This window comes from Mytilus galloprovincialis, chromosome 7 (assembly GCF_965363235.1).
Source record: "Mytilus galloprovincialis chromosome 7, xbMytGall1.hap1.1, whole genome shotgun sequence".
In the NCBI taxonomy this organism is placed as follows: Eukaryota; Metazoa; Mollusca; class Bivalvia; order Mytilida; family Mytilidae; genus Mytilus; species Mytilus galloprovincialis.
Window position 1 is genome coordinate 10,507,307 of NC_134844.1, and position 27,834 is coordinate 10,535,140.

At 31.2% G+C, this 27,834-nt stretch overlaps 1 protein-coding gene across 2 annotated transcripts; it reads left to right on the plus strand.

Moving 5' to 3' along the window:
• Positions 1-877: 877 nt before the first annotated feature.
• Positions 878-27,783, plus strand: LOC143082276 (dynein axonemal intermediate chain 7-like). 2 transcript variants are annotated; one of them, XM_076257893.1, is made up of 19 exons: positions 878-952; positions 4,817-4,910; positions 6,053-6,088; positions 7,394-7,485; positions 8,135-8,239; positions 9,136-9,276; positions 10,073-10,153; positions 10,704-10,873; positions 11,245-11,414; positions 12,421-12,512; positions 17,281-17,398; positions 17,699-17,842; positions 18,873-19,014; positions 19,300-19,406; positions 19,668-19,834; positions 21,574-21,669; positions 23,486-23,776; positions 25,782-25,883; positions 26,590-27,783. In XM_076257893.1, the coding sequence occupies exons 1-19, from the start codon at positions 950-952 to the stop codon at positions 26,731-26,733; spliced, it is 2,295 nt and encodes a 764-aa protein (XP_076114008.1). In that variant the 5' UTR covers positions 878-949; the 3' UTR covers positions 26,734-27,783. The 2 variants fall into 2 exon arrangements, with proteins under 2 accessions (XP_076114008.1, XP_076114009.1); XM_076257894.1 differs by lacking the exon at positions 6,053-6,088.
• Positions 27,784-27,834: the final 51 nt, after the last annotated feature.

Genomic DNA, 27,834 nt, shown 5'->3' on the forward strand with positions numbered 1-27,834 from the left:
CAATGCTTAGAAAAGATTTCTGATAGAAACAATTAAGTCTTGTGGCAAAATATAAATTATTTCAAATTGGTGTTCCCTTTAAAAAAGACTGACATTGTCATATTTTTCATTAAATGATTCAAGCTCGTAGCTACATTTACATCAAAGTGGGTCTCATTGGGGTCTAAGCGTGACGCGGGATTGCCGATATTTTGTAAGCGTGACACGTGAAAGTCAAATTATTGTGGCGTGAAAACGGGAAATGAGGTCTTGCGGGACCCGGGAAATGACAAAAAAATGAGAATTGCTTACGTACATAGTGTAAGCGGGATACGGGAATCTGACAAAACAGTAAGCGGGATCCGGGATCGGAACACCCCAATGAGACCCCCATCAAAACGCCTGGGTGTACACAAGAGTGTTTTTTTTGGGGGGGGGGGGGGGAAACATATTCATTTTTTTTTGTTTTTTTTTTTGCGTTGTGGTAATTACCATTTAAGAGTTTTTTGGTAAGCAAGAGGTTTGCGTCATCAATAATTTCAAATTCATGGTTCAAGCTTGATTTATAGCTACCGATTAATATTCTATAATCATATCAATAGAAGCGATTAAAGTATTTATTCAATATATGCCATCTTCCAGGTATCCCTGACCGATGACTCTAAACACCATTTAAACAAATCGTTGTAAAATTCGTTGATCTCCCCCAAAGCTTCAAATTGATTCGGGCACCTGTTAATTTAAATTTCCCGCCATATAAACTAGATGTTGCAAAATAAATGTACCGAAAGTAGCGATTAGTATTATTTTGATCTTATGATAAAGGAATAAATCATCATATTGATAAAAGTTATTAAAATCTATATAATGGATTTAATGTAATAAAATATTGTACGTCGTAAAATACAAACTTTGCGATAGACGCCATCTTGGTTGCTAATACACATACAAAAGTTTCAGATATTTAAAAATGGTAAAGAAACAGATCTTTAAATGTTCTTTTTCACAATATTTAAAGGCTAAGACATAAAAAAAAAAATCAACTTATTCGAATAATTGTTAGAAATGACTAGAGCCAAACTGTGTGAAACAAATCATTGTCTAAAAGATATAGCTTTTAAGAAAAAAATGCAATTCGATCATAGAAATAAACGTAAACATTGTAAAGAAGAATCTGTGGCGTAATGATGTCTCTGTGTTTATTGAATTTACCTTTAAACCCTGGTAGCAGTAAACATTTGTTCTGTAACTGGTGCTGCATTCTGAGCTCCTTGTAGTTTTTGTTTTTGAGCTGGTGGATTTTGCCTGCTTCACTTGCTCGGTATCACGTTCGTTCGCGCCCAATACACTTTCGCACCGTACACGTTCGCACTCTACACGTTCTATTGTTGTTATAAATTGCTTTGGTGTAAGTAAAACATTCAAGATTTTAAATGAAAAACACAAAAGATATTAATTGTTTTTAACAGCTTGGTCCCTTTGATCTGAAACAATAAAATATAGCAATACTCTATTATAATCAAAAACATGATAAAATTTATTCAACACACAAAAAAAGAAACGTAGTCAAAATCTCACTTTATTTTTTAAAACAAGTCAATGAAATATGAATATAACAATATAAGCTCACCAAAACATGATTAAGAGTTATTCAACATAAAATAAAACGTTGACAGAATCCCACTTTATTTAGAAAGGATTAATTTTTTTTTAATAATAACTATCCAAAACATGATTAAGATTTATTCAACACCAAAAAAAAAATGCTGTCTCACTTTATTTTGAGACAATGACAACAAATATAAGAATACACTTGCCAAAACTTGATTACAAAGCTATAGTTATTAAACATAAAATCAATTAAAATTGGGCGTGAACATGTAGGGTGCCAACGGACTTTGGGTGCGAACATGTAGGGTGTGAAAGTGAAAGGGGTTGAACATGAGTGGGTGCGAATGTGAATGGGCGCGAACGACCCAGATTCCACTTGCTCGATCATGTTGCTCATCACCTCATGTTAATGTTTGTTTCCACATATGTGCCAACTTTAGTAAAATTTTGAACAATCAGAAACTGTGAAAATGGTGAATAATGATCATCATCAATTGGTGATTTGATGGTTGCAAATTAAGTGTAATGTCTATTTGCGACCCGTTTATAGCAAAGTGAGTAAACAGGTATTTGCAACCATCAAATCATCAATACACGTTATCGCTATTTAGTCCATTCCTGGAAAAACAGTCATTTATACAACTTCCTGTTTAGGTCACCGGCCGAAAAATGGAGGTCATCAGTAGTGAGCTGAGGGAGAAAAAACTTTAGAAAGTGATCATCAAGAAACTTTGATATAGTATGATCCTCTTTTTTCTAAATTAAAATTGAAGTAAAAAAATATTTTGTTTGAAGTATTTACTGTAGTTTAAACAGGTCTCATTAAAAAGTATCATGCATGGTGAATTGTTTAAACAGGGTCCCAGATAGCTTCAACTGGAAGAAAAAGTTGTGTAATTTTAGAACTTATCCGGAATGGAATAAATAGCGATTAGGTGTATTGATGCTGCCAGAGCTGAAATTACAATAGTGTTTTCTCCATTCTAATGAAAATGTCAGAAAACAATGTTAAAACATAAATTTAAAATCTGTCATACGTCTTTTGTGATTGTAGTCATACGTCTTTTGTGATTGTAGTCATACTTCTTTTGAGATTGTATGTACTTCTCATAGCATTAAATGGGAAAAAGATACAAAGCAACATATCTTTTGAAGTTGACCAACCCTTGTAAAATATTGGGGACTCAGCTGTCTTCTTTAAAAATGTTTAGAATAGCATTTCCAGCATATTTCAGAACGTTTTTTATAAGATTGTAAATGAAAATTCCCCATTTTTAACATGTTTAAAAAACATTTGAAATTGGCTTTATTGAGGGCCAAATTTGATTTCTATGAACCCCTCTTTCGAAGGACTTAGGTTATCAAAATATACTGTAAATTATTTTTTATATCCTTTCCATTTAAACCAGTTTTTCATATTTTTATCAAAATCTGCAAGCTTTGCATTTGACAATTTTGAGACTTATGTTTAAGTTTAAATAAATGCAAGTCAATTGTTGGAGGAACACTTCAAAAGGGCTTTATTTTTTAAATTTATATTCTTGAATGAATTTTGCAAGGTCAAAACTTTATTGTCATGTTTAAAGAATAAGATTACATATTTCATATCTGACCTCAACTCATTTATTGCCAGGGTAAAAAAGATAAGGTAAGTCCATTAGTTAACCAGGAATGTCATGACACCATCCCTTTTAGAATTCATATCTTTTAGTTTATTAGTTTACACTTGTTGCAAATGTTGGATATTGAATTTTTTTTTGATTTTCTTAGTTTAAAAATGTTCTTTGATAATTTAGATTTTTAATTTGCATATTAAGATTGATTGATAGGTGATTGATTTACGCTGCATCACTCAGCATGTTTATTTTAACATTTGATTTCAATACAAACATTAATTTTGTTTAGCTCTTGACTTGATCCAAATAAGATTTTCTATTTAAAGAGAAACTTTTGACAATATAACGTGAAAATTTATTGACAGTTGTAGCATTTCAATTGTAATAATAGAATAATTTTTAACAGTCAGATATAATATTTTTTGAATGACAAAGGCAACTTAGTAGCTCAGATTGAAAAGCTACAATAAAAGTGAAGAATAGATATATATTTTTAAGGACTTAATTTTGTGATATACAATGTACTGTTAATTAAGGAGGCTCGCGTGTACAAAAATTTCGGCAAAAAATTAAACATTTGTTTTTTTCATAACAAATTTTATTTATTACACTATTAGTTATTGCTTTATGATATGGTACAAAAATCAACCCAAAAAATCGATTCGGTTTGGCCCCAGATGACTTTTAAAATGTTTTTATCATTGAAAAAGCTTCAAATTATCTCCCTTTGGTGCAAAAATGCCATTTTTGGACATTAAAATGGAAATATCTTTTTTAACTCATCAGTGACCTATATTTTTTATTATTGTTTTCAAATAAGCTTTATATAAACTAAATAATTGTAAAATTTTGGCGATTTCTGTAATTTAGTTTTTTTTTTATTTCGATATTACCTTTATTTCTCCTATTAGATCAACAGAAACAAAGTACATTAACAAAAATATATGCTTCTTTCGGAGGCAGATTGTGAGCTTAAATGAACGGTGACCCCATATTTTTATTTCATTTTTCTATTAAGTATATGATAATGTTCATTTATAAAAAAAATATAGAGAAATCCTATATTAGGAAAAAAAATTGATTTAGACCTGCAAGCACCCTTAAAAATATATATCTATTCTTCACTTTTATTGTAGCTTTTCAAATTGGATACCAATTTTCGAATTCAAATGTTCAGCAAATTACAAACTTTCCATAGGCTTAGTATGTAGAGATTGACAAAACCATGAACTCAAATATCCACAAAAATGCAAGATTTCCTTAATCCAGGAAAATTGATACCCAGGAAAAATAAATGAATCCACAGTATACATATGCAAAAATATTGCTTACCAAATATATTTCTATTTATATCTATTTAAGCAATTTTTTGGTCTGTCTTTAGTCATGAGATTTTTATTTAAAATACTTCCAACTCAGAAAATGATGGTAACAAGTAGAAAGAATAAAAAAAATATTGTTGCATTTAACAAATGTGTACTTGAAAGCTTTTACCGTGGTTTTAGCATAGTACAGGATAGGTGCTCATGCTGAATGATTGTCAAACAAAATTATTAAACTTAGCTAAAAGTTCTATCCAAATAACTAAGAAATAATCTTTTTCCTTGTAGCCACCAAAATCAGCCCAAGGGAAACAGAAGCTGAGTAAAGCTGAGAAAGAAAAGTTAAAAGCTGAGGAAGAAGCACGGAGAGCTGAAGAAGAGGGTAGGTTTATGTATTTGAACATTCAGAGTTACCATAAATTACCTTTAATTAGGAGCGCTGAAAAAGAGGGTAGGTTTATGTATTTTAAGTGAGGTTCACTACAAATGACTTTTCATTATATACATGTGTTTTCTCATTGAAGTGTGGTATTCCCAATTGCAAGACATTGTGGAATCTTATACCCCTATTTTGAAGTGGGGTTACATGTTTATTGCAATTGCTTTTTCTGTTTCATCAAATAAACATTTTCACCAGACTTTTCTTAGAAACTACAAATGTACTCTACTGAATGACTTCATATTTTGTCACCAGCTTGACAGTGTTTATACACTGTAATTTGTAAGAGTGTAAATTAAACAATGGGTCGGTTCTCAATGCAGAGTCTTTGAGAAATATCCTCAGTGGCAAGACATTGGTGATTTTTATACGGTTTTATTACACCTACTTTAAGAGGAGGTATTACAAAAAATAACTCAATGGAATAACTACATATTTAGCAACTAGATTAACAGTGATACGTTGTACTTTGTGAAAACTTTTCAGGACTGTCATATACCTACTTCCTATATATATATATAGTATTTGTAGATACTTTTTTTCAAATAAGTTGATCTAGACTTTAAAATTTTCATCACATATATTTCACCAATAGTACTAAGCAGAATGACTTCATATTTGATGGACAGCCAACAGTGATGAGTTTTAACCTGTATGTGCTTTTCAAGACACCTGCTTCCTTTTTTTTTTTGATACTTTGAATAATGACTAGGGTTTTTCATCAAGCTTGTCAATATATACCAAGTTTTAGTTCTGATTATATATTCTGAACAAAAGCCAGTTTGACTTGAAAGCCAATGACAATGTGTCAATTATATACATGTAGTCCCTTCAATTAAGAAAACAACATATTATTAAGTATAAAATGATTTATGTCAAAACATTTGCTCTCCCAATGCATATTAATTGTACATTCATTTTATGAAACTCTATAGGGACTGGTATTGAGATAATATTAAGCATGCTTAATAAAAGGTCAATTGATCTATAATTAGACTCTTGTCGGCATGTTGTAGAAAAAAGGACCATGAAAGGTTCACATTCTTCAGTGTTTTATCTATTTAATTTATTTATTAATTAATCAGGACTACCAGATTCTGGACGTAAAAAATCTCTCAAAGGTAACTTACTCATGTTGAGGGCCTTACCTTTAGTTATCTTAATTCTTATTCTAAAGGTTATTAATCTCATTTTGAAGGCTTTAGTTTTAGTTACCTAAATTGTTGATCTTTAAGGTTTTAGAACCATTGGTCAATGGTCTGTGGATCGTTATCAAATCCTCATAACATACTAGATATTAGATTCTTTTAAGTTCCTGTGTTTATTCAACATTTTTGGGCAAGGCAGCTTTTCTTCAATGAAGTTTTTTATCTGCAGTTGAAAAGGTTCCATCAAATTTTATAAGTCTATATAATTCTCTATCAAGTGAATTTAAAGGCTTTGGTAATTAAACCATAAAAATTATATTAATTACTAATGTAGTCTATTTAGTATGTTGATTGTAAGTTCAAAGCAGAAAGCAGATTGTTTGAAAACATGTAAAGCATATTGAGGGGAAAGTTTAACATGGCACATCTGTGGATTCTCAATACAGTAGTAGACCTATCATTGTTGATAAATCAGAAATACCATTGTATCTACATATCTGTCTGACCTTTGATTTTACAAGAGGAGAATTGTGAATCCTATAGGTATATTTTTTTTCATTAAAAAAAAAAATGTCTTAAAACGATAGTAGGATTGTATCTTAGTGGGATTAATTTATATGTGTCAGTAAACTAGATGGTAGACCCAATGTAGATTTTATCAAACTGATGAAAACTGATAGGTAATGCTATTAACATTGATGTTATTTAGTCTGTTTGTAAAGAAAAACAAAGAATTATCTATTATTTCTTATAAGTAATTTCTTACTAATCCTAAAAGTCACCTACTGCTCTTAGTTACAAAAATGGATGCACATGGTGATAGATATCTAATTTAAAAATGTTTACTTTATTGTTATTATACCATAGTTATTGTAGATTGCCTCCCTGTATGTGAAAATGTTAACGTAATTGTTCCATGTTTTCTTATGTTAAATGAATTATCTCAATTTGAAATCAGTTTCCAGTTATAGTTTGATCTTTTAGATGTTGTGTAAAATGATTCACTGTTGGTTTGCTAAATGAATAGTTTAAGGTACCAGTAAAGTGTTAAGTGTTAAGAAGTGTTTTGTTCATTAGCACTTACTTTATAAACAAGTATGAAAATTCAATATTAGCATTTTATTGAGCCCTCATATAATGAAGGCTTACCCAAAGTCATCAAAGCCATTGAAACCCCATTATGATAACAAAATATAAGTATTATTATTATAAGTTCTGCAACTCCATTTTGCACTTTATATTTTTTTTTTGTAAATTTTTTTATTATTTTATTCAAAGAGGAAAATAGAAAAAAAGCATTAGAAGAAGAAAAAGAAAGAAAGGTTAGACAAAAAGAACAGGAAGCAGAAAGAAAACAACAGGAAAATGAGGTAAATACATAGTTTATATTCTTAAAAATAGAAATATTGTTTTGGTCTATATCAATGCAGACAATGCTAGTCGTTAAATGAAAAAAATGACTAGACAATTGTACAACAATCCACAAAAGTCCTGTTAGAAACTAAAGTTTGAGCATTAACAAATCACACCATAAAATAAGGGCTGAGCTCAGTATCACAAGCATGTTCAGTTCTGAGCTCAGTATCACAAGCATGTTCAGTTGTGAGTTCATGCTCAGCTGTTTTATTGGTCATGACTTGCTTATGAAAAGAAAAAATAAACAAAAGTCAAATTTAGTGATGTTCTACACAATATTGTATGAACAATAAAATATAATCTTTTGTAGAAATTCCAGTAGGGAAGATGTAAAAATGGTTTAATTGCTGCAATAATCAAATAAAAGATAAGAATGAATGAAACTAAATTAAACAGCTTGTTGATATGGTTAAGATTTCAGACACTCAGATCTTTACTGTTAGTTTTATATTTATCTATGAAAAATACAATTTTTGGTAATAGATAGTTACTTGAAGAAAGAAAAAAAAAGCTTCTATGGTTCAAATCATCAACATAAAAATACAAATTCATTTGATGTTTTGTTTGGTAATACTATAACATTTAATAATGTTTGACCTTCAGGAAAAGAAAACACGAATGATAGAGATGACACAACTAGACCAGTTACAAGAGGCTAACAGGGAAGCTTTACATAACTTACATGATGAAAGGAGGAAGAAAGCTAAGGTAATCAAGTCATTTACATTTTTATGCTGAACCGTAAATGTGGTTAAATCTATTCTAGTCTTTGGTCTAGTACAGATGATAATTTGTACCATCTAGACAAGTTATCTATCTGCTTATCTTGCTTATTTTACATTTAAATTTGATTTGGTTGCATTTGTGGCAATAACCGATAAGTTGGCATTTTAAAACTAATGTTAAGGCTTTCTAAATACAATTTTGCACAGGTATATTTTAGCCCATTTAAGGTAATAGACCACTTTCGAGTTCATCCGTCCCTGGAAAAAACTTGTCAATAATACGCGCCTTTATGACGTCATTTACCAGATAAAGGGGGTCGCCTGTATCCCTGCACTATTTACGTTCATCAAGCGTCTTAGTGATCGTCATTGTGCAGGATAAACAAGAAATAATGGTTGTTCTGTAGGTACTTAATGACAATTCCCTTATGACAGCAATGCTGATTGTCAATTTTGAGAATTCAATTTGCCGAATAATTCGTACAATATAGAATAATAGTTTTCCAACCACTCGCTCAACGTTGGAACGGAAATGACGACGCCCCTAAACGCACAAATGACGTTCACTTTTTGACGGAAATGCATCGAACTCGAAAGTTGTCTATTGAAACACATGCCCCCAAAAAAAAAGTGCAAGAAAACTTCCACCTTTACAGTCGATATTTTAGTTAAATAATTTCATCCTTTTGTACAGTTATGTTCCTGGCCAATGTGATAAAATAAAAATCCAGTGCACATGGTCTCATTGTAGATTTAAGGGGTCAGATTTATAAGGTGTGATAAGTCTTAACATGCTTAAACTGTACTGTTCCAGGAAAGACTAAAACCTGTATTAGTCTTTGATTAGAGAAATTTAACTGTTATCATTATTAATTTCAGTGGGCCAGATATATGAGATGTGATGGTTCCCCAGATCCCACTGTTCCAGGAGAAATTAACACTTATATCAATCTGAGGCTGGAGGATAATGAGGTTGATTCTATAGAACAAGTCCTCAAGAAATGTGAATTAGATAGCTCTGTAAGTATTCAGTTTTTACTTGTTTAACCTATAAATAAATCACCAGATAATAGTCTTGTAATATTTCATATGTTTGTATGCAAGAATAGGATGCACTTTGATTCCTGACCAAAGAACTTCATATTGAAAAATGGATTCTGTCAACAACACTTTTATAAGCCTTAACTATTAAAACAGGCAACTTTTAACAGTTATTTTAAAGAACTATAAGCTTAAGAGAGTTTTTCGTCTTTATTAATTTGAATTTTCATTTGCAATGGCCTCAGTTGTTTCAACTAAGCGTCAAAGTCGTTACTTTAAAGCTTATCCTCAGATGATTCTTCACCAAGTTAGTTGTATTTGATGCTCCTACTCTTTGTTTATCTTTAGTTTTTACCAAGTTAGTTGTATTTGATGCTCCACCTCTTTGTTTATCTTTATTTTTCACCAAGTAAGTTGTATTTGATGCTCCTACTCTTTGTTTATCTTTATTTTTCACCAAGTAAGTTGTATTTGATGCTCCACCTCTTTGTTTATCTTTAGTTTTTACCAAGTTAGTTGTATTTGATGCTCCACCTCTTTGTTTATCTTTAGTTTTTACCAAGTTAGTTGTATTTGATGCTCCTACTCTTTGTTTATCTTTATTTTTCACCAAGTAAGTTGTATTTGATGCTCCACCTCTTTGTTTATCTTTATTTTTTACCAAGTAAGTTGTATTTGATGCTCCACCTCTTTGTTTATCTTTATTTTTTACCAAGTTAGTTGTATTTGATGCTCCACCTCTTTGTTTATCAAAACAATTTAATTTTGTTTTCAGCTGATAAATGAACTCGAATATCTGTTAGAAGACACACCAAAAGAAGAACTAACAGATAGAGATAAGGCTAATTACAAAGAGGTATTATAAGTAGTTGTGTGGGGATATTTGAATAGAAGGAAATATAGCATTTATATGTAAATGAGACAGCAAGTATTTATTTTCCTAGTGTATTTCAATTGCAAAAGGGAAAGATTATAAACTGACAAACTGCAAAGTTCTAGATAGTTTGATAAAGATTTCTATGTTGATAAAAGTTTAAGTATGGCTTCAGACATTTGTAAAATCATACTGAAGTTTAAGTAACTTGTATCACAATAGTTCTCATCAAGTGAAATTAGAGATGATTTTTATTCAAGTTTATGTTGACAATTTTATTTGGTTTTGTTAATGAGAATTTTTGTTTTAATAATTATTAATTGTGTATTGTTATAAAAATGACAAAAACGCACCAGTATATTATTCAATAATTGGCACTCTTGGAATTATCAGTAATTTATGCAGAGCCTTAGATCGACTGCCATTAGATTAAGAAGCATGAAATTCTTAAAAGAAATTTATCAAATATTTAGAAATAATACTCAGACCCTTTTTATTTTTTACATTGTCTTTTTACTTTTTATCTATTTAGACTATGGGAGAATTACAGACCCTTATGAAACTGAAGGTAGATGGTGCAACACTCCGACTTTTACAGGAGGCCACTGATAGAGCCGATCCAGAAACTTTTAATTTACAGTATGCCATCAAGACTGATGACGTTACTCTTAGTGTGTGGGGAAACCTCAGCAAAAATCCTAGGTATATTGTTGTAATCTTTTATATTTTATTGAATTAATAAACAAATTCCATCATTCTAAAAAAATAACAAAAAAGCTTCTACATAGTAAAAGTAACATGTACATAAAGACCTAAAGAAAACTGAAGCAATAGACTGTTTTCATGCTACTGACTTTTTGCTTCAAAGTTTATAATTTTCTACATGTTACCTACACTGTGGTAGCAAATTCTGGTAAATGAGCAACTAGAAAAAGGATAAGCATACTATCTGTGAAATTTTGGGGAAAGTTTTTCTTAGTTTTGAAACAAATTTATTTTTTTAACACACAATGGCCTTACATTTTTAAAAGTCTGGACTATCAACCCTGTAGGACTGTTTTTATATTTTACAGGATAAAGTCATTTGAGTTTACCAAACAAGGACTAACCTTTGAGATACCTAGACAACAAACATTATCAGACTGTGCTGTCAGAGTATTAGATCCTAAGTATGACCACTATTCTCCAACATGTAAAAGTTTCTATCCCAGACAGAAGGTTAAAGAAGTCCCAGTTGTAGCAGGTTAGTCTATGTTTGTCTTTTATAAGACTGTCTGTCCTATTACTCTAAGGTTTTTTGTCTCACTTGACAGAGTCAAAAATTGAGACATAGGTATGCTGTGTCCAGCGTTGGCAGTGGCGGCGTCTACAATGTATTAGTTTGTGATTAGGTCTAGTTTATGGTGAACCACTAGTGGTAAGTCAAAGATATTTGGTACGCAATTGTATTGGTATTGGCACTTCTCTTTACCATTGAGAATATTTGACACCACCTTTTCAGTTATGGTTTATTGACTGAAATTTTGCATAGTTTACATGTATTTGGTTGTGTTTAGATTTGTTTAAAGGGAACATCGTATGATAAGTCAATGGTATTTGATATGCAGTTGTATAAGCATTGGCACATCTCATTTCCTTGGAGATTGTCTAGCCATATTATTAACCTTCAGTCATGATTCATTTTGAATATTTGGTAAACTTACACGTTAAAGTGTTGCTATTTTAATTTCAACGTTTGCATTATTGAAATTACAAAAAAAGAGACACATCTCTGTGATAACAGGTTATCTAAACAAGTCTTCTGCTGTTGTCTGTTCTATGGTCGGGTTGTTGTCTCTTTGACACATTCCCCATTTCGATTCTCAATTTTATTGTAAGATGTTGAATCCCAGTTACCCAGAAGTCTTTGGATGGATTAAAATGTTTAATGTTTGTGCTATGGTCAAAATATACAGGTCATAGTGATTGCTATGTTTTTTGGTGACAAAAGAAACAAGTAGAAAGTCTATTTAAGTTCAACATTTCTAATAACCTCTATATGGCTACATATAAGAACTGACATTAAAAAGATTTCCTCAATTTTCATGGTGACAGCTTTTTATTTTAAAGAAAAAAAAATCTTTGAATTTAATACAAATGAAGATGATATTTTAAAAGTTTGTAATTCAAATTCTACTCTTGACTCATTCAAATTTATGAAAAATAAGTTTTGTTCCTTATTTGTAAAATTATAATTTGACTTATTCCAGAACCTCCACCAGAGGAACAACAGGAGGAGAAGAAGGAAGATGAGGAAGAAAAGAAGGAAGAAGAACCAGACCAAGTAGAAAAAGAAGAAACTGTAAGGAATTATCTCCCCTTAATGAATTTTCAATTTTGATATTTTTTTACTTTTCTTTATTCATGATTTATTTTGCAGGTAAAAAAATCAAAAAAAAAATAGACATGAGAAGAAGATACTTCAGAATATGCATAAAATATCATTAGCTGGAAGTTAAGCAAACAATACTTATCATGCTGATACAATTACATTATAATACTGCAAAGGCAATTCATATATTAAATTTATGGAAAATAATTCTGCATTAATCCTGCATATCCATTAATTCAACTGTCATCAGGTGACATCATGAATTTTCTGCATCCATTACACATTTATGAATGTGACCTACTACTAAATAGAAAGTTTAGATCTTTTTTATAAGAAAATATATATAACGTGCAATAGTCAGGTCTGAAGTGATTGTTTTATTAGAATTTATTTCATATGATGAATATCCATGAAAACAGTTTTCAAAGTGTAATTAAAGAAATTTATTTTAAACTTAGTGTAATTGAAAAAAGGTTTAACTACAAGTTGCAAGTTACTTAAATATAGGCCATGCAAAGCTGACATTTAAATGCATGTTATATACATATGTTTTGAAAGGAGTTTCAACATATTTTTTTTAAACTAATATAAAGTTTGAATGAGTTTGAACCACACAATCTGTAGATAATCATATTTTTGTGTTACTTGTTTTATTTTACCAATATATATCACTTTGTTTATGCAACACAACCCATGTTTTTACTTGAGCAGCAAGAAGCATGTCAAATTTAGTATGATTTAACTGTAATGTATATATGATTTATTTTCTTTTGACAGTTTGTAAGTATACACTGATTCTATAGCACAGTCAATTATTCATATAGCACTGTAATGGACTTAATTATTCTGCTTAAAATGTCTTTACTCTTGTAATAAACATCTACTTCTATATAGCATTCGAACAAGATATGTCTCACTTGACATTTAGTTCTGAAGTGTTAGACTTTCCCTACACACTTTTCTCTTACACGTCTGTCCTCAGTTTTCAAAATGCTAGAATTTAGAAAATTTTCTGAACTGATCAAATGCTATCTTCTTTACTTGATCAACATCCTCCTCTTTAACCAGATAATAATACACAAAGCAGCAATGTTTGTTGTAATGTAATGCCATTGACAATAAACATTCTTTAACGTTCTTTCTCAGAAAGAAAAAGCTAAGCATGATGACAAGTTGAAAGAATTTCAAAGAGAACTAAACACAAACATAATGTATCAAGGCAACGGAATTTATTTTTAAGTCTTCCCGTTTTAAACATCTTTTATGGTAAAAGTTGAAATATAAAAGAAATTTTTTATACTGATAATGAAAATAACACAACCATATGAAAATAATGTCTCACTAAGACAATTAATTGCTGTTTAGGAACTGGATGTTACCACCAACAAAATTTATCAGCTTATCTTTTTTGGTATTTTAAATTATTCTTCATCAAGAACTCAAGCTTTTTTACAGCACAAAAAATACTATATGAGTAGCTTTGCTTGAAATATTTTTTGGTAATCACTGGGTCAAGGAAACAAGAGTTATTCCCCTTTTATATTTTTGAATTTCAAAGCTTTACAGTATTGATGTGGTGCTTATAACTGTTTGTCCTAAGAATAAAAAAAAAGTGATTTCATTTTGACCAAATGAAACATAAATAAATGATTTTTGGGATACGATTGCTTTCAAGCAATCTGTAGACTTATACCGGTGGCTCAGAGCATTGCCCTTACGTCAATCCTTTTATTCTAAACATTAAGGAACATCTCAGATTCTTATGATTGTCTTGCTTTAAAGGGTATAAACAAACAAAGGGATTGAACTTAAACAACTTTCCTATAATGTTCTTTTAATAATCTTCATGTTTGATAATTCCCTTGACTTATATGCGTGTTTTTAACAAAACACAGAAAATTAGAATTAAGCAGTATTTATATTTAGTGTTTTATAAATATAGAATCACGTCAGAGGGAATTCCCAGTTTTGATAACATGCGAGAGTTCCGATCGATAAATCTATTTCTGTCATTTAAGAACTGAAGTGGAGTTTTCTTATATGTTACCGTTATGAAACTGATATTTGAGATAGTACTTCCATAAAGAAATAGAGAACCATCTAGGTTGTTTAATAAACATTTAATATACGTTCTTGCTCAAGAGTTTGTTTTGGGGAATTATGCGCATGCATATTGTTTCTTGACTTCAAGGGGTTTTAGATTGAATGGTAATGCTCTGGATTCCCCACTCAATTAACTAATTTATAACTCATGGGATCTTTTTTATGTATGTCTGCTATTCAGAGTTATTGTTGTTGCATAATTTTAAATCATATGCATCATTTAAATCAAAATAAATGTAGTCCGCTTCGTAGAACACCCCTTCAGGCGTGGAGTCTTCCGTATTATCGTTTCGAGTTGTCTCCCTTCCGGAAGTAACTTCCGTGAATTCAAAATAAAAAAAAACACGTCGAGCATTAGCTCGTTCTCTCAATAAACGTCGTATTATATTAAAAACGATTGCAATTTAAACTGAGGAATGTGTGCGGAAAGGAGTCATGATCACTGACCCAAAGGAAATTAAATATTTAACGAGTTAGAAATGGGGTTCCTCCTAGAATTAACGTAGGAAAATAAGTGATAAGATACCTTCTCTCAGTGACTGCTGTGGAAAGTAAACTTGGAATTGATAGTACAAAAGTAAAATACAATAGGCCTAATTACATTGTTCATACACTTTTATCCGGGATTGGCTATTTTGTAACTATTTTACATGTGCAGTTGAATTAGTTTTGAAAATAATATTATCCAGCTACATGTACAGATGTATACATGTGTCAATGAAACAACGGCAATCGTATCCCTCAGAGCAATCTGCTCTTTGATTGTGGTGATGTTACAAGCAGTGTATACACAAAGGCGGATCCAGGGAGGGCCCGGTCCCTCCTTTCTTGGGAGAAAATTTGGTTGATTATATAGGAAATCACGGAAGCATGACTGGAGGGGCTACCCCTTAGATCAGTCAGTGGGCCCCCTTATGAAAAGTTCTGGATCCGCCACTGATACATGTTCAGAACTAATGTTGATTATAATAAGGACAAGAAAATGTGTTCTTGTTACAGTGTGTGGAGTTAATAGAAAGAATTATTTAATGTAAATAATATTAGAGTACATTTTAAAATCTGATTTATTTTGTTGTAATGTTTTGTTATGAAAAACATTTCACCAAACTTTGAACACATCAATTTTCTTTTCATTAATGATTTTAAATCTTATGACACTTCAAACAAAATTCAGAACATTTGAGATAATATTCTAATCTAGAAAATTTTAAATAGATCAAAATGTTCCATTTAATGTGTAATAAATTTGAGATTAAAAAAGATTATTTTTAATACAGATCATATCTTTATAACAGGAGCCTGTAATTCAGTGGTTGTCATTTGTTTATGTGTTACATATTTGTTTTTCGTTCATTTTTTTATATAAATAAGGCTGTTAGTTTTCTCGTTTGATTTTTTTTACATTGTCATATCGCGGCCTTTTATAGCTGACTATGAGGTATGGGCTTTGCTCATTGTTGAAGGCGTGTGACCTATAGTTGTTAATGTATGTGTCATTTTGGTCTCTTGTGGACAGTTGTCTCATTGGCAATCATTCCACATCTTCTTTTTTATATCCCTTTCTTCTCCTTGATATCACACTTTCTTGTTTGTTAACTTGCACTTCTGCTAAAAACAGAACTTTTATTCCTATACCTACAAACATGCTAACTTATTTATTTACTGCCCTGAATGCCATTGACATGTCAGGCAGTAACAACAAATATGCTAAACTGTACTCTTATATCTATACCCACAAATATGCTAAACTATAATTAGAAACTATTACTATAGAACAATATGTGATTTTATGAAAGTGTAAAAGGACACTCTGAAGGAGTTTATTGGTTCTAAAACTCGCTTTTACAAACTGAATAAAGAGTAAAGTTATTTATTATAATTCAAATAGAATTCACAAGAAATTTTGTCAAGATAAAAAATGTCATCAAAACTTTGCCTGTTTCTAGATAAATGCTCATTTTACTTCATGAAACAAGTTTATACATGTATACGTTTTGGTAGTTATGATGCTTATCAGTAAGATAAGACTAACATACAACATTGGAATTATATTTCCATAAATAATGTCATATTATATATCCAAAACATGATGTATTATAATTGGAGTTATTTCCCTTGTAAAACATTTTATTTGTGCAGCGAAGTTTTCTCATGGATAAGATTTGACTTTGTGATGAGTAGAGAATCTGTTTTACTCATAGGCAACTGATTAAATTATATTTAGTTGTTATTTGAGAACAAGTACAGGATTCTGGAAATAAATTGTTATACAATGTATAGAGTTATTTGTCAATCATTTAAAATATATTGAATAACTTTATGGTAAAGAGGTAAAATGAGAGTTTATAATCAAGATATAAACAATAAAAAAAAAAAATCACAAAAGGCACTCTGAGAAGATCAAGGGTTAAAAATCCACTGATCTACCTAAACATTATAAAGTGGATAACTGGTATTTTTTCAATATTTAGCAAACTATATGAACATGGAAAAAAGTTTTATTTGCCATGAATGCATCTTGAAAATGATAAATATGATCTGTTCAAATGATCTTTTTTTCATACAGGAATTAAGATAAGACTTTAATTTTTAAACTAAAGCTTTTTAAAATATAAGATATATTGATTTCGTGCAGGATTTAAATGCCTATCTGAAGGACCTTAATGATGAAAATAAAGAGGAAGAAGAGGCTCCAAAAGAGGAAGAAAAAGTGGAAGAGGTGATAGAGGAATATGAAAATCCTAAAACCCCAGGTATAACATCTGTCTTTCATAATTTGACATCTTTTGGAACTTTTGTATAACAAAGAAGATGTGTTATGATTGCCAATGGGAAAACTCTTCACAAGAGACCAAATGACACAGAAATTTACAACTTTAGGTCACTATACAACCTTCAACAATGAGCAAAGCCTATACTGTTTTCGTATTCAATGTATAGCTTTAGCTATTTTTTATTAAACTAGAATAAATTTTTGATAGACTATTGTAATATTTTCATTTCATCATGTGGCTCTTGTTTTATATAATTCTTTATTGATTGTTTTATTACAGAGCCAGTAGAATGGGAAGATTTTGAAGAGGATGATGATGTGATAGATTTACGAGCATACAACATCGTAGGAGGGGTATTCCATTTTGACTTGATGCAACTTCCACCTCAGCCAAAAGTCTGTAATAAATGGACTATCACTAGACGTGAGTACATAATAAAGAACTAATAACTTTATTTATTACTGTAAGTTCAGAAACTATTGTAATGTTTTTATTATTGCAAAAATGCAACAGGATTATAATCACAATAAATTCAACTTGAAATTTTTTACATTAATTGAACAGGATTTTTTTCAATATTGCAAAAAATAAAATCCACTTTTAGTCCAAAATGACAAAATTGCAATATCAAATGCATGTGATAATTTACAGTATAATGATCTTGTTAGTTATATGGCTATGGCTTTATCATAGATGTACTTTCACATAATTTATCTGTTTTGTGTCCTTATTGAATTTTTAGTTGGTTTCCAAACTAGATGATATGTTTAACCGCAAAATCACCCAAATTCTGTGCTCTGTGTTAAATTATTATTATACTTTATGGGTATCAACAGAGATATATGAGATATCTACATTATGGTATGCACATGCTGATGACAGCTTTTTATACCAAGTTTTAGAACCTCTGATATAATGATCTAGACATGTAAGGAGGGCCTGAGTTTTAGTAAAACACTTTCAACTTTCTATATATTAAGCCTGTTATCTTTGATAAGGTTTTTACAGTGGTGTCCCTACCAGAGATTGAATATACAGATCCTGTAGCTTACTCTGGCTTTGTGGGAGGACTTGTAATACATATTCCTCTTTTGACAGTGATTTAATTCTTGTTTTCAAAATTCCAATAGGGAACATACCTTTTATAATTGTATAAATAAACCAATTGTTCAGACGTTTCGGCTATTTAGTGATTTAATTCACAAGAGAATAAGTTACTGTGTATTCATTATTATTCATTGGATACACATTGTTTGTGGAAGACTTGGGTAAAGATGAACCATGAAATTTAATGGTCAATGAATGACAAATTTCCTATAGGCTTTTATGCAGACTTCGTTAAAGCAAGGAAATTAGATATCCACGAAAAATGCAAGTTTGCTTTAATCCACGAAAATTGGTAGCCTCAAAAATAAATGAATCCATAGTGATGATAGTATAATTTTTGTTACAGTGGTGGATCCCCCAGAGATAGAGTACATAGACTATGTAGCTGATACAGTGGCTACGTCTCCTAAGGAGAACCAGAGTTCTGGTAACACCCCTACACAGTCTGACAAGAGAGATGAAAAACCAGCAATTGGTGTAATGATGAAGTAAGTCTTAGTAAGTTATTATCAGTCATTTCACTGTTTTATATCATATGACTCTTTTCCAATACAATTAAAGATGGATATAATTCACAGCACATTTTTTTTATGACAAGAACTTATTCATGATTCTCATTTTCATCACTTCACTAATTTTGTTCATTTAAAAAATTAGGGTGTTTTGTTTGACTTAGAATTCCATATATTCATTGAAAGACTGAATCAATTACGGTCAGATCTTAAAGCACAAAAAAAACCAAATATTATATCTGGGTGCTTTTGTATTTCCAGGCTGCCAGACGATGTTTTGTTTTGTGAGGAGCCTCTAGTGGCCAGATGGGACCATAAACGTAAACACTGGAGACAGGATGGGTTTACTGATCCCAAATATAATGAAGGTAAATTACTTACAGGGAACCAGATTGAACTCTGAGGTGATGGTGATAAACTTTCGTGGATTGAATAAAAAAGGATGGATTTTTGAGGAAATTGAATTTTTTCGTTTTGTTTAAATATGCATATCACCCTATGTAAAATGTGTACTTCTTCTACTTCTTTGAGCTTCACATTTTATGGTTTACCTATTCCCATGAAATTTAATATCAAAAGAATAAAAATGAATCCGCAAATATACTAATTCTGTTTTTTTCTGTTTACAGAGAATAGAACGTTCAGTTTTAAGACAGCTTATTATGGTAACATGGCTTTACTACAAGACACACATCAGAACATGCCATTCCAGTGCTGGGACATCAGACCACATAAAACTAATGCTGCTGTATTCTCTATCACTGCTGCTATAGCTGAGATTGAAATAGAAATTAAGGTATTGCTTTTACTTACCGTGTAACTGTGTTATCCAACACACTGGGGAACAAGAAAAAAAGTTGGATTAAGCAGGGTGTAGGAATACTATTTTTTTTAAGAATAGGCATATTTTGGGACCACACAAATGTGTGGAATAAAGCAGGATGTTGGAATACTCATGTGTTAGATGAGGCAGGTTACACTGTACAGCATTTTGTCAAAGTCCTCAAAAATAGTGCTTCCCAATTTTATTTGTGCCAAGAAAGATTAATTTCCAAGACCTGAAAGATGGAAGTTAATAAAATAGAATTGTGTATTGTATTGAAATCACAAAAAAGTTTATGGTTGATAAAGAAAAGTTTTAAGTGGATAATAATTTTTATCCACTGACTACTAGATTTTCAAGAACAACCAATTATAAGTCGTCTTTATAGACAATCTCAGTATTTTAATTATGAAATTCAAACATCTTTGTAGTTTACAATTTTAAATTACCACCAGTCTTATCATGGTGAAAAGAAATAATCTTGAGTTAGATGTCCCATTATTCTTTAGTTTTTGTCGAGCCTGCAACTTTTGTTGCAGAAAGCTCGACATAGGGATAGTGATCCGGCGGCAACGACTACGGCAGCGGCGGCGGCGTTAGCTAACTTCTTAAAAGCTTTATATTTTAGAAGGTGGAAGACCTGGATGCTCCATACTTTGTATATAGATGCCTCATGTTACAAAGTTTCCGTCAGTCACATGTCCAATGTCCTTGACCTCATTTTCATGGTTCAGTGACCACTTGAAAAAAAGTTCAAATTTTTTGTTATGTTGAATTCTCTCTTATTATAAGTAATAGGATAACTATATTTGATATGTGCGTACCTTGCAAGGTCCTAATGTCTGTCAGACAGTTTTCACTTGACCTCGACCTCATTTCATGGATCAGTTAACAAGGTTAAGTTTTGGTGGTCAAGTCCATATCTCAGATACTATGAGCAATAGGGCTAGTATAATTGGTGTATGGAAGGACTGTAAGGTGTACATGTCCAACTGGCAGGTGTCATCTGACCTTGACCTCATTTTCATGGTTCAGTGGTTATAGTTAAATTTTTGTGTTTTGGTCTGTTTTTCTCAAACTGTATGCAATAGGTCTACTATATTTGTTGTATGGAATGATTGTAAGGTGTACATGTCTAGTGGGCGGATGTCAAGTGACCTTGACCTCATTTTCATGGTTCAGTGATCAAAGTTAAGTTTTTGAGTTTTGGTCTTTTTATCTAATACTATATGCCATAGGTCAACTATATTTGGTGTATGGAAATATTTTATGATCTTTATGTCAGTCGCGCAGATTTTATTTGACCGTGACCTCATTTTCACAGTTCATTGCACAGTGTAAAGTTTTTGTGTTTTGGTCTATTTTTCTTAAACTATAAGTAATAGGTCAACTATATATGTTGTATAGAAGCATTGTTAGCTGTACATGTCTGCCTGGCATGGTTCATCTGACCTTGACCTCATTTTCAAGGTTCATTGGTCTTTGTTAAGTTATCTTGGTTAATGTTAAGTTTATGTGACAGTTGTTATAAAGCTTATCTTTATACTTAGGACTATCAACATAATATCAATGATTAGTGTAGAAGGCGAGACATTTAAGCGTGTGCACTATTACTTGTATTACTTTAAAGAAGGAAAACAAATAAACGGCAAATTTGTTAGAATATATGGTACTTTTTTTCAAATTTGTAAACATGATATTGTATATTCCAGGATGCTATGTGTTGTTTATCTAAATATAAACCAGAAGAAAGACCAGAATTGGACCATATCATGAATAAATGGGTCACACCAAAAGAACTTATAAAGGTATGATATTTGTATTGATAAATTTAAATCTGTGATATTGATGCAAATTAAAAATTAAGATCTTGGTTGATAAATTGTCACTGTTTTTTGTGTTGTTAATGTTTAGAAAAAAAAGTAAATCTCCCATCTTTTGAGACAGCAAATAAAACAAGATAGCTTGGGCCAACATTAAAAATATCTTTGTTTCCCCTCCCCCAACTGAAGTTGTTAGGGTATGGGTAGGTAGGTAGGCAAATTATGTTATTTTATTCCTTGATATGGTTTTCTATATTGAATTCGTACAAAATTCAACAGGTAAGGCTCAAGTCAAGATAAAAGGGGCATTCCCTGTATTCGAATTCAGTGTACACCCCAGTTTTCTGGTGTTAAAAAAAAACCACTATACAGGAACCTCCTTATTTTCCTATTCATTTAATGTAATGAAATCTACAAAAGCACACATTCTACTTGTGATAACAATACTTAATGATAGCAAGTGTTTTTTTTAGTTAAAATCTACAAAAGTGCACATTCTTCTTGTGATAACAATGCTTAATGATAGCAAGTGTTTAGTTAAAAAATCAAGCTTATTTAAGTCTAATTTGATGCATAGCTCACAACAAAACAATTCCTTTGTTCACCAATTCATACCTTGATCATCAATTATGAGATGACAAAAAGATACATGTATGTTAATCACTTGGGTATTAAAATTCAATGAATAAAAATTTCCAATAGAAGTGAACATAATTCAGTTATGTCCAGTTACACCTGGATCATGCAGCTTGGTCAATTGATTCCTGAACAAAGATTTGTATGTTTTTTCGAGTTCTAGAAGAAACAAGGCTTCACTTTATATTCATGTTTTGTATTTCCTAAAATACTTTTAATAAGTATATACGAATTCTACTGATGCAGTTATAACGTTAAAACGTGCCCTTTTGTAATTTTCATGCCATAAATTGAAAAAGGAAATCCCATTTAAACTGGGTTTTTTTTTTACACCAGAAAACAGGGACGTTCCCTGAAAGCAGGAAATACATGTATCCCACATTTACTGACTTGTGCTCAACCTGTTCAAAGACAACGTAGATAGATTTTAAAGCACGAGTCAGACCATTTTTACTCAAAGTCTTTAAGATTTTATCCTTTAAACAGGAACAGAGGTTAGACACAAAGCAAATCAAGATGCACTCAGCGGGTTGAAAGATGCTTCAGTTTTTTTTCATTTTCAAAAAAGATCACCGTTGCACACAAACAAATCGTGTGGCAAAGCATTTTGTTTGTTTTCCTTGATTCTGAATCATGTAGACTCTTCAATGCAAAAATACTTTGATTTGAAATGCTCGAATACAGCATCGGAAAGGTATCACCAAAACCTAACCCTCGTTGACTACAGCATCGGAAAGATATCGCCAATAACCAACATAGCAATAGTGGACAAGAATGGGCAATAAAATTTTTTGGGTCGCAGTGATTTTACTGGGTCGGTCAGGGGAGGGGAAACAAACAATATTTTATTTTTGGCCTTGGTTTGAAATTGGATGGTAGCTAGGTCCCATTCATCAATGATAATTTTTGAATAAGGAGAATCACTGATGAATTAATGAAGGTTCCTGATTTAATTATTTAAAATTATTTTATTTATTCCTATTGTGACTTGTTTATTTAGATGATGAGATGAAATGGTGTTTATTTTTAATTTTTCTGACTTGTCTTTTAAGCTGATGAGATTATCAGGTGTTTTCTTCTTTTTTTCTTTTTACAAGTACTTGTTTTTTAAGCAGATGAGATTTGCAGAAGTTTTATTTATTATTTTTGTGACTTGATTTTTAAGCTGATGCGATTAGCAGGTGTAAATGTTTTCCCAGCTGAAGATTCCTCTAAATATGTCAGTATCCGTAACAAACACCCAATCATAGTGGACAAACTGTACCAGCAGATAGCTCTCACTGCCTCCTCTATGGCTTACGCTTCCTCTCGATGGAATAATGAGGAGGATGAAGAAGAGGAAGAGGAAGGAGAGAAGAAAGAAGGAGAAAAAGAAGAGCCAGTAGTAGGAGGAGGAAAATCAGAAAAAGTGTTGTTCCAAGCCTTTGAACCACTTGCAGATGAACCAGTTACTGAGGTTGGTTTGGATTTTAATTGATAGAAAATGTGGTTATATCATAAGGTCATTTGAAAGTCATAGAATTAGAGATAACTGTATTGTTTTTGTCTCGCCTTGACAGAGTCAAAAAGCGAGACATATGTATGCTGTTTTCGGCGTCAGCAACATCAACAATTTATTAGTTTGTGATTAGGTCTAGTATATGGTGAACCACAAATGGTAGGTCAATCATATTTGGTATTATGTTTTATAAGCATTGTCACATCTCATTTCCATGGAGAGTATTTGGCCCTGCCCCCTCCGTCATGGTCTATTGACTTGAAACTTTTGCTTATTTTAAATGTATTAGTTTGTTATTAGGTCAGTTCAAGGGGAACCACAAGTGGTAGTGACGGATCCAGGGGTGGGGGTTCCGTGGGTTGGAACCCCCCTTTTTTTTAGACGATCAATGCATTTGAATGGGGACATGTAGTTGGAACCCCCCCCTTTTTAAAATGGCTGGATCCGCCCCTGAGTGGTAGGTCAATGATATTTGGTATGCAGTTGTATAAGCATTGGCATATCTCATTTCCATGGAGATAATTTGGCTTCGCCCCCTTAGTCATTGTCTATTATCTGAAAATTTTTCTAAGTTATCATGTATTAGTTTGTGATCAGTCTGCACGGTTAGCCTCTAGTCCGATGCCCCGACTAGTAAAATTTCATTCGGACTAGTAAGTTTTTGCAAAACTTTGTATATAATAATTTGACCAATAAGAAAAATGTCAGAATATTGGTCTTTGGACTAGTAGTTGAAAAAGTTTTTGGTGCAGACTGTGTGATTAGGTCAGTTCAAGGGGAACCATTAGTGGTAGGACAATGTTAATTGGTTTTCAGTTGTATAAGCATTGGCACATCTCATTTCCATGGAGAATATTTTGCCTCGGCCCTCAGTAACAATCTTGGAGTTACCCAATTAAAATGAACGTTGCAAACAATGTTGCATTAGAATATATGTTATGAGTGTGTGTATAGAAAATGTGTTAAAGCAGGTGTGTAATCTAAATGTGAAAAGTGTGTGTATAGAAAATGGGTTATAAGTGTGTGTAAAAAAGTGTTAAAATTGTATGTAAAGAATGAATTTTAAGTGTTACAAGTATCAGAATGATATAAGTTACTTGTATAGAATAAATGTTTTATGTTTTTATTAAGAATAAGTGTTTAAAGAGTATGTGTAGAAGAATGTAGGACAGAAAGTCACAGGACAAAAAGTCACAGACAAAAGGCACAGGACAAAAAGTCGCAATTTATTTTTTTTGAATATTTACTTTGAATAAGAAAACGCTTATTTTTCCAAAAACATTTTTGTATTTTTCTTTAATTATTGTATATAAACCAACTTTGTAAACAATATATATCAAAAAATATCAAAGATGATCAAATAATTGTTCAAAAAACAAATGGTCAAAGTGGCTTGGCACTTAAATGGCTTCATGGTACCAAGAAATATATCCTTTGTAGGATAAACATTAAATAAATCTTGGTTTTTCAAGTATAATGACACACTATCCAACTTTAATATGAATATATGTATTAAAAAGTAAATATTTCAAGATATTTCTCTTATATATTTAATTGTGACTTTTTGTCCTATCAAAGTTGTGACTTTATGTCCCGTGACTTTTTGTCCTGTGACTTTCTGTCCGTTTACCTGTGTAGAAGTGCCAGGAGAGTGTGAATATTTACCAATATGATTTATGGCAGTCAGATATTAACTGTTTAAAGTATCTTCTATTTTTGATTACACTCACATACTTTTCACAGAAGTCCCTGTTTTGATTTGAATATATTTTCGGTATGAAGCTACAATACTGTTATATTGAATGGGTATGATAGGTTAATTTGGTATTTGTATGTCTATGTGAAACCCATACTGGTGTTCCACATAATTTTTAAAATCATCATCATTAGAGATTATACACTGTCGTTATAACTTCCATGTTTTAGGTGGAAATTACAACCTTTATGATCTTTATTATTTTAGGATGAATGGAATATATTTATGATGACAAAGACCAGAACAATGGTGTTAGAGCTGAAGGAAGATAGTGATGCTTATAATGAGGATATTAAAGTCGATTCTAAGGTAAATAGTGTTAAATGCTCTAATGTCAGGTAACACACCTGTCTGTAAGTTGCATAGTCAAGTCTTTTACCAAATGGGGATCTAGGATTATGAAAAGTGGGCTTGCAGGTTTGGAGGGGAACTGGTTAAAAGTCTGAACCTTACTTGTAGCTCCATAAAGGGGCCTGAGCACCTCATCTCCCAATAAATCTATCTCTGGTTACTGCTATTGGTAAAACTTTTATTAAGTCACCATAAGAACAAGTCAAAAGTTTAAATTGATTCAAAATAGAATCAGAAAAAAAGATTGATTAGTGTTTAACATCACTACTAGCACTATTTGCATTTTTATTGGTGAAGGATGCCAGAGTCTTCAGAGAGATCCACAGCACAGACCTTTATCAGGAAAACTTCAAGTCCTAGTCAACTAATAAAGGAGCTGAACACACTTTTCACATTAGGTGTTCAAACTTACAACAGACAGATAACAGATAAACTAATTTTAATACTCATTCTGGACCGACCATTTATGTAATTGAGAGGTAAAACTATTATATGTAACAGGAGCTACCACAGGGTAATGAAGGATTATGGATAGTGTTTTGTCTTCATCCTTGAAATATTTAAATTTCTCAGATCCAATTAAGAATTGTATGTTTCATTAGTTAATTTCATATTGCATGTTTAATGACCAGATGCTTAATCATGCTTTTTTTTGAATTTTTAGTTCCGATCCAACTTGTACCATTTATCTCGAGAAGAGTTTTGTTCCAATGAAGGACAGTCAAGGATTGACGAGACAAGCTTTGAATTTGTTGATTGTGTTTACCAGTTATTATCAGCCACAAAAGTTGTCACATATTCATTGTAATTCTTTATCAACTTGTTTTATAAGAAAATAACATAAAAGCATGAACTTTTGTAAAACTTTAAATTTAGGGAAGAAACATTAAGTTTATATTTGTTTCATGATTAAGAATTTGTGAAAGTTAAATAAATTTGTTGGTTGTAAGATGCCAATTTGTTCTTTTGTATTATTTACAGTGTTGTATTTAATGATGATATGGCGGCGCTTGTTTAAACACTAATTACGACTTAGTTTGACAGTCCTATCTTTGTTTTTCAGAACAATCTTTAACCCTGTACAGGATAAGTATTCAGAACATCACAGTCCCTTATCACCTTTCGATATGTTTGCAATGAATTGAATGTTATGTTTTACAATACAAGAACAGTATACGTATATAATACAATTACACAAAATATACTATCACATTCCCCCTTATTCAAATGCATAAATATTTATCCTTTTTTGTTAATCATAAACATTTTTTATGACTTTTTCAGTTTGTTATATTTTGATGGTTTTGTTACATCCAATGAATGTTGGTATATTTCCATTACTTTATCAACACAATATATGATATATCTAGCTGGTGTGATTATATCAAGAATTATCTCCCTTGATCTAGTTTAAGTAATATCAAAGATTATCTCATTTGCACAGAGATATGTGTAAATTTCAAGTCACTATTATTTGACAGCCAATTTTTACATGTCCATGACATGATCAAATGTTATCTAAAGGGACATACTTCAAAGTTAAATAAAATACATTTATGTAGAACAACATTCTTTGAAAAATATAAACTTGGATTTCCAGCTTGAATTATCATAAAAATCAGTTGTGAGATTTATGTTTCTTGTATTCTCTTGACAGCCTAATGTGATTCTATTCTTTTACAAGTTAAAAATAAAGGAATTCACATAAAAACAATTTGTGAATTTTTAATAGATGTAATAAGAGTTATAAGAACAACGTTTGTTGAAGGACAATGATGCTGTGATATTTTGCATTTAATATGTAAAACACAATTATTTATTATGAATTATTATTTGTAAATAAAACTTTTACATTCATGTTTTGTTGATTTCTTTTAACTTCATAGGCAATATAGGAAAGGTGTACTGA

Coding starts and splice junctions, on each gene's coding strand:
- LOC143082276 (XM_076257893.1), top strand. Junction 6,089..7,393: donor ACGTAAAAAATCTCTCAAAG/GTAACTTACTCA, acceptor TTTTATTCAAAG/AGGAAAATAGAAAAAAAGCA. Junction 23,777..25,781: donor CAGATGAACCAGTTACTGAG/GTTGGTTTGGAT, acceptor TTATTATTTTAG/GATGAATGGAATATATTTAT.